We start from the raw sequence: 8,308 nt of genomic DNA, 5'->3' as shown, positions 1-8,308 counted from the left end.
ACAGTCACCCTCTCATGTCTTAATTCGATTCTGGTTGAGAGATAATTAACACAAATAATAAAATAAGTCACGGAAAACGCGCCGGAAGTCTCAGTAAATATTGCTTTTGAATATTTATTTCATTTGTAAAACAAAAACCTCTTCTAATGTTTTTGTGCTTCATTTGCAATTAGTTTTGTCAAATTTCCATCGATTACAGTTTATAATTCTATCCTCAGAGTTTTTATGTGCTCGTTTCTCTCCATAATTGTGAATTGTTTCTTCGAGGTTTTAATTTGCGTTTACTTCCTTGGTATAAAACCTGACAATGGTGTGTACTCAAACGATTTAATTATTTGACGGACAGTTGTCAGTTATCGCATACAACACCGATGGAAACCTTTTGTGGACTTGATTAGCTTTTAGTGCTAGTTGATGCCTTAAAATGAATTTTAACAGGGTTTGCTGTTATCTCTTGGTAGCATGGTGATTTTAATAACTGGATGTTCCAACAAAAGATTAGCAAGTGAGCCAGATAGTTTCCCCACCTGAGGCGAAAGGAATAAAAGCTGGACTTTGATTAACCGGATAAAGTTTTGTCTCGAGTCACTTTGGAAGGACAGGTCAGTGCTGTGCTCTCACACTTGAAAACCAAACGGCATCTTACTTGGTAGGCTATGGACCACTCTGTGAGTAAATGAATGGATGATAACTTTATATCTATTCTCTGCTAATGTTGTTAAAAATTGGTCAAAATTCTATTGTAAGTGAATATATGAGAGATCTCAAATTTGATCTGCGGATAAAGTTGTAAAAACATCAATGATCATGGCATCTAGTTTTCATTATGTCATATTTGAGATTTCGTTTCCCCCACATGTCTGGCTGAACTTCTTAAATAGTTTGCACGTTATACATATTATTAATACTAAAACCTTCCAGCACATCAGAAAAATCGTTGCATTCATATATGGTAAAAACCCTTTTAATTTATCAGCTTACTGTCGTTACTTAAAAACAGATGGCAATCAGCAGCATTTTGGGCTTAGAAAAGTTGTCCGTTATTTCGGTCACAAGTCAGCAATACACCCTAAGACGTCTTAATTAAAAATAAATTTCCGCTCTTTCCACAAGTCAGTTTTCTCTTCAGTACTGCAATTATACTGTCTCGTACGCATGTTGATTTTCGACCGAGCAGGAAATGCTGAGGGCACAGAGGATCAAGGGAAGGTTGTGTAAACGGGCACTCCCGCAGAGAGTGGTGCCTACGAGGCAGGCAACAGGCCACGTTCGATATGTCAATATTCTATTCTAACTTTTTATTTGTCTCTCAATTCCCAAAAGAGACTTGGACACAAAGAAAACAAGATTAAATATAGAAGTTTGTCCTGTAAGCCTGGGAGCCAAGGTTAGAATATTGATATATCGAACGTGCAGTGGCCTATTGACTACGTATTATTTCCTGTCCGGATTTTCTTTCTTTAGATCAGTCAGAAGCTTAGTTCAATCATGACGGTTCATACTTTTCCAGTTATTTTCCTTCCAATAGTTAGTTCCATTCAAGTTATTTTTTAGATGATCGGATCATCACCTCGCATAATTAACCAGTCTACTTGAATTTTTTTATAGAACAAAATAGAGAGGAATGTACGCTGTAATGAGGCCTGAAAAAAATGACAAAAAAAAAAATAATATAAACTAGATAAAATTCTCGTTTGATATGAATTAAAGGAAAGAAATAAGCGCTCTGGAATTCAGTAAAATACAGCGTGGTCATTTGAGTTCAGTAGGTCAATTGCAGCTGTAACCTAGCTGGACTAATCTCAAGTACGCTTTTGAAATTTCATTACAGGTAGTATTTATAACAATTTCAGGTAGCATTTATTTCAAAATCCTTGAGAAAGAATTCAGCAAGAACTGAAAGACGGTTAGAATATTCTTTTGTATTGTAAACAAAAGACATTGATAGGTCAGCTTGGATCAGAACAGAGGTTATTAAGTAAACAATACCCAAATGTGACGATGTTGGTAAACGACAAAAGCCGGTTTACCCAAAAAAAATCATTAGAGAACTGTATATAATCTGTAAACAGTGGCAACTTGACACGTATGCACAAAGAGGCTTTATTCGACACACTGGCTTTCCCGCCAAGCACAGATCAGCTAATTACTACTGTTTTAAGAGTTTGCGAGCCCTGAAATTTTTGAACCAATCATTTCCTTTTAATTTCAATTTATTGAAAGGGTAGGAGAGTTTTACTTTGAAAAAAGAAAAGAGATCAGGAACTCCCACTACTGGAAAAAGATTAGTTGATAAGCATGTACGACATAAAGGAAGGTTAATTAAGAATACGCATTTACATGCATTTATTAATAATAATGTACATTTAAAAATCAGCAAGCTGACGCTTGGTCTTCCGTGATTCCCCTGTAAGGCGTCGACAGTCGAGTCAGTGAGAAGGCGAATAGCCTAGCTAAAAATATTATATAAACCTTAAATTACAACTCTTTTTCAGTTATAACGGCATTCTAAAGCTTAAAACAAGGTAAGAATATTCTTGGTTTATTTAAATTTTTCTCATTTTGCTGCAAAAGACAACTGAATATGTAGATGCAAACTCTACATACACGGAAGGAGGTGCTCTATTTGAACAGATAATAATAATTTTTGTAGCATTCGGTTTCCTCACACAATTTTGTTATTTAACTTTTTTGACCTTAAAAATTTTCTTTTTGATCAAACCCTTAAACTTTGAAAATAATTTCTCGCTTGCGCATATTTGCGATATTGACTTTTAAATTGTGCGACCTTCTGCTCGAAAGGTTTTTTCTAAGAAGGTGACATTTTAATTGCCCGCTCGTGACGTGCACATCTACCGAACAAAAACGCCTGCCATCTATATTTGTTTTTAGTTTATTCGCTTGGTGTTTAGTTAAAGATTTCCTTGGATGTTTCAAATAAAATGGAAGATTTGAGAATAAGATTTTCCAAATCTCTTTCTTTACAAAGAAATTTTTAAAAGTAAACCTTAAATTCGCCCTCGAATAATTTTATTCGTCAGGCGTGTAAACTTCTTAACAAAACATGTTCAAAGTTAGAGGTGAACTGTCACCAGGTGGTTTTGTTCAAACTGAACCTGTAATAACCATTTTTTGTTACTTGAGAAATTGTACTTTAAACTAACTAGATGATCTAAACCATTTTAAAGTCGAAATTTTGGTTGCAATGCGAATATAAGTTGCAAAATTTAAAGACTTAAGGCAACAACTTAAAATCGCGCGCTTCTTGCGTTTGAAAATTAGTTCGCCTTCTGTCTCGAAGTCATGCTGAGGACTGACAAAAAAGATACCCCTTTGGCAAAAAAAAAAAAGCGCATCAATTCCACTTTTGCCACGTCTGTCGCAAACGTGCTGTGAAATTAATTTAATTTAATGCGAAATCTGTCGAACTGCTTGAGTGGCACTCAATCCATTAAAAATCAGTAGCAATATTCACCCTTTTCTTATCTGAAAAACCTTCCGCACAGCAGGCGATAAATCACGTATTTCATGGAAAGTTTTAAACGTCGTTGCCAAGTTTTCACATTTATGGCTGTCAGGCTCACGATTGGCAGAGAGCTCAAAATATACACAAGATGAACGTTCGCAGTTCTCGTCTTCGTTTTAAATTTTTTCGTAATTGCTCACACCTTGATACGTAATTAGAAATTAGTGAAAGGATCGGAACATTTTATCTAGCATGGACGTTTTCATTACAAGCCGACAGTCGTATTCCACAATTCGTTTTCCTCACAAGTTGTCGCTTATTTTATTTTTATTTCTTTAAGCTCAGTTCCCGTATGTAGTCTTACGTTGACCACAATCGGCTCAAGCTGTTTAAATGTCAGAATCACACTCTTACCAAAGATGATATCTCCTCATTAATATTCTAAGTTCATAAACCTTCAATTTGAGTGTATATTTCTATATCCGTCGGTATATTCCACCAGGAAGTCTTTTTGTTAAAAAAAAAAAAAAAAACACGTTGCCTTGAAAAACAAATACAAAACCACGAATGATACATGTCATACGATCGCAAAAGTGTATTTTATTCTCATTCTAGCTTATTCTCCTTACAGCAAATTAATTTAATAACTACAGTACTTGGACCCAAATATATTCTTATCGCCGTGAAATCGAGCAAGAAGTCTTTTTGTTTCTGGCATACAAGTTATATTAAGGTTTCTGCATGTGGTAATCACTACTTGAGTAGATTAGAAAAGTTTTACTTGTAGCGTGTTTGCAATTCAAATTGGCGCAGGTTATTTCCTCTTTGGGTTTATCTCTGGTATATAGGAACCGGCAAATGTGTTATTGACACAGAACAGAAAGTGTGATGCTTTGTGATGTTTCAACCTGCTGAAAGCCGTGATTTCTAGAAGATGTTTCTGCCAGCATTGGTGCGACCATTGCGAGAAAAATGCAGCGCAAGGTTCTGATGAAAAATGGCAAACAATTCATTGTAAAATAGGGATTTGTTCCTCAAGAATCGTGGAACATGTCCTTAACAACGACATTATTTATTTCCGTAATCATTTCTACTCACTGAGTCACGTACTTAATGTGATATTTTCAGCGATTAACATTCTATGAATGACAGCAATGCTGGCTATTATGGTGTTTTAATTATAAATTACGTCTTAAAACACATGAAAAATTAAAGGGAGAGGATGAATCAGGAAGCTTATCAGTTTTTGTTATAGCGGTGTGCAAACCTCAAGTCACATCGTGGTCAAAGTTTGTTCTCGGCCTTAACATTTCATTCTTTTACCCTTTTTCGGCCTTATCGTTTTATCCTTTCTATTGGAACGTCACCAACACAGAAGGAGTAAAAACAGTTCAGTTGATAAACAAGAACTTCAAGAAGGTAGGGGAATTAATGTGTCTGGTTGACGAACTTTTAAAGCATAATAATTTCAAAAAAACGTACCTTAGGCCAAAGCTTGTCTGAAAATGACGGCGTTTTGACAACAGCAGTCGATAAGCACTAGTGTCGCCGGGACACGGAAGGACTCTGAACGATGGTGAGGATAGTAGTTGATATTTAACAAGGAAACTTTTCCTGCATTTATTGTACTGCGGAGGAAAGTTACCCTTTGTGAATCCTCCTTTCAAAGTGCGGACTCTTATTTTATTTAGATTTTTGATAAAGATTCTTGAAGTTAATTAACTTTAACAAAGAGGATTCCGAAGTGGCACATGTCTCATGAGCTGCAAACTAATTATAAATGAAAATAATGTTGATTCAAGGAATATCGACTGTCTTACATCAGGGCTCATTATCATCATGCTTTTAACTCGAAGTAATCTTTGGATCAGTGCAGACAATATCGTGAACTCAAGTGCTGTTATTTATCTTTTTCATGTTATAGCTTTAAGAGAATATGATACTGCACTGAAAAGTGGTTAACTGTGATTTCCAAACTATCAAGGATTTTCGATTTGAGCCATTCACTCTTGAAGCTCTTGTTCATACGCATTATCCCATGATCTTGTGGGTTTTAATTAATAGAAGAAAGATGACGTTTAAACTTGTAAGATGCTTATGAAGGAGGTGAAAAGTTTGGAGGATTAGAGATGGAACGTGAATAAATAGGGCGAAAACTGAAGATTTATCTTAGACGCCTACAAGCAAGTGAAGATTTTAGCTCAGAGCTTTCAGTTTAATTAAATTAAGTTAAATTTGAGGAGGTGATTAATTAATCCACGGACACCAATGAATACTAGTATCAATCCGTAGTGCTGTCTTGGTGGTCAATTTGGGGTTTTAATTAATGCTGTTTACAGGTTTTTCCCTATTAATTTTTTCCCATTCTGCTTCACAGAATTTCCTTGGAAGCAAATATGCTCTCTATGTAAAAGAAGCGTTAACCATCGGCATAAAACATATTTTCTCCTTCTTTACTTTATAAAATTTGCAAAGGTCTCACTCAACCGAATACCGTACTACTTGTTTACTTTTCTTTTCCGACAGGCTGGTCAGCAAGTTGATATATAATTCACATAACGTGAGTCTAGACGTGAATACAGAACAAAGTCAATACTCACGCTATTGTGACTTGCTGTTCCGTTTCCGCTCCGAAGATACTGGGGACAAAAGAGACTAGTGAAAGAGTACTACGATATAAACAGAGAAAAACAAACTGTAGAATTCAGTCTTCCGCCAAAGCCCTCAGCCGAGCAATGGCGAACTTCACTTTGTCAAATGCGTCGCTAGATCATGAGAACTACTCTTCATATCTGACCACATTGTACATATCAGCCTTCCTTCTTTCCTTCTTGTCGCCAATAACAGTGGTGAGCAATTCCCTTCTTCTGGTTGCAATCTACAAAGACCCCTTCAAATCTTTTCGTACCCCAGTCACTTACTTCATCATCAGTTTGGCAGTTGTCGATCTCATAACAGGTTTGGTTGCGGAACCATTCTTTGCAGCATACTACTTTGCCTGCTATCGCTACCAGACATTATTCCCTGGCAAGGTTTTCGATTATCTTTTCCAAATGGGTACGTTCGTTTCCCTTGTAATGCTTAGTACGTCCTTCCTGTTGGTCCTCGCTCTAACAACAACGCAGTACATCGCCATCACTTACCCTCACAAGTACAGGAGGTTTTTCACGAAGAAACGTGTGTTGGTTTCCGTATCCTGCTGCTTCGTATATTTCTCTATTTTCAGCAGCTTGCAGTTCACGAAATTCCCGAAAGAGATCTACTTCAAAATTAATCTGCATCTTCATCCCACCGTTGTAGGCGTTTTGCTCACTGCAGCGCACATTTTCCTTTACAAGTCTTTCCGAAAATTTGTGCGAAAGTCTAAAGCCATCCGACAGCAAAACATGATCAGTCGATCAATTTGCCAGCCTTCCCAAGTGGCACACGACAACAAGAGTGAGGCAAAGCATCAGAAACAGCTGACCGTTGTGGCGCTTTTCCTCTCCGCTCTTCTGTTATTGTCGCTTTTTCCGCATATTGTGACATTCTACGTCTTCCTTTACACGAAACACCAGTCTAACGAATTCCTGCTCCAAGTCAGCATTGCACTGCGTGTAAGCGACATGATTATGTTCCTAAAGGTTGCCCTGGATGCCTACATTTATGCATGGAGACATCCCAAGTACAGGAAAGCCGTAAAAGACGCCATATTGTGTCATATTATGCAAGCTGCTAGAGAACGAGAGACAGAGCAGGAGCTGATAGCCACCGGGTAGACCTAGGCCCAGGGCGGGGAGAGGGGATACTCCCCAAAGTTTTTTAGGGGTATGTGCAGCTCGAACTTTGAAACCTGTACCTTATTTCAGACCAAAATCTGTGATTTCCTTACCCTATTTCAGATCTGAGCGAAAAATCGATACCCCATTTTAGACCTCCAAAATTAGCACACTCCTGACCCCAGCTAACCCGCTAGTTCCTTGTGAACAAAATGCCAAATGCCAAGCCAAAGTGAAGCACATACCTTATTTCAGACCAAAATGCTCCAAATTTACAGCCTTTTTCAGACCAAAACCACTCAAAATTCATACCCTTTGGGACCGCACAAACCCAGATAGCCCATATAAGGGAGTACCCCCCCCCCCCCAACCCCCTTTGGAACTAGGGCAGTCTTGCTATTTTCTTTCATTGCCAACTGAGCAATATTAAATGTACAATTTTCAAAATTACATGCGAAGGACAAGTGAGGGACCCACTTATTAATGACACGATATACGTGAACATGTATGTTGACGTTTATCTTTTCTGTGAGCCTGAGAGCAACAGGCAAGGGTGAACAAAAGGAATTGGTAATATTTTATACGCCGGTATGCGCTCTGATTGGTCGCACAGTTGCGTAGTTTCACTGTGTTAGTATCAGTCTTCTTGGCGCCGGAATGGAAATCGCCAGAGAAAATAGCTTTTCCTGCAATTTCTCTACGAAGTGCCCAACAGTTTTCGCTCTCTGTAACCAACTCAGGCACTTCAGGTGTACTTCGGAAAGTATTTTACATAACGCGTAATGTCCCGACCAGTGGTGGTACCATTCACACTTATTAGAGAATAGAATTTCAAGCTCACGAGGGATGCTATATATATTCCGATTTTAAAAACAGTATCGGCCAACAAGGGCACTTATGTTGCAAATGGTACAGAATACCTTGGACTTAGCTTATATAGGAATCAGGTGGAATGTGGTGTTGGGATATGTCGGACGGATAAAATTTGTACATAAAGTGATATGTTCATTTCCTAATGGTGACATACATGTAGCGTAAACTAGATTGTCAAACTCGGCACTATTGATAATTGATAAATATTTAA

The 8,308-nt window shown here is 37.6% G+C and overlaps 1 protein-coding gene across 1 annotated transcript; it reads left to right on the top strand.

Moving 5' to 3' along the window:
* The first annotated feature begins 323 nt into the window (after positions 1-323).
* Positions 324-7,582, top strand: LOC145463887 (dopamine D2-like receptor). The gene is made up of 2 exons (XM_081447679.1): positions 324-602; positions 5,993-7,582. Exon 2 carries the CDS (start codon positions 6,202-6,204, stop codon positions 7,222-7,224), a length of 1,023 nt encoding a protein of 340 aa, XP_081303805.1. The 5' UTR covers positions 324-602; positions 5,993-6,201; the 3' UTR covers positions 7,225-7,582.
* The last annotated feature ends 726 nt before the right edge of the window (positions 7,583-8,308 follow it).

This window comes from Orbicella franksi, chromosome 12 (genome assembly GCF_964199315.1).
Source record: "Orbicella franksi chromosome 12, jaOrbFran1.1, whole genome shotgun sequence".
NCBI lineage: Eukaryota > Metazoa > Cnidaria > Anthozoa > Scleractinia > Merulinidae > Orbicella > Orbicella franksi.
This window is presented reverse-complemented; position numbering and strand designations above follow the sequence as displayed.

Bases quoted from the DNA above. Each gene is read 5' to 3' on its own strand.
- LOC145463887 (XM_081447679.1), top strand. From the start codon at position 6,202: ATGGCGAACTTCACTTTGTCAAATGCGTCGCTAGATCATGAGAACTAC.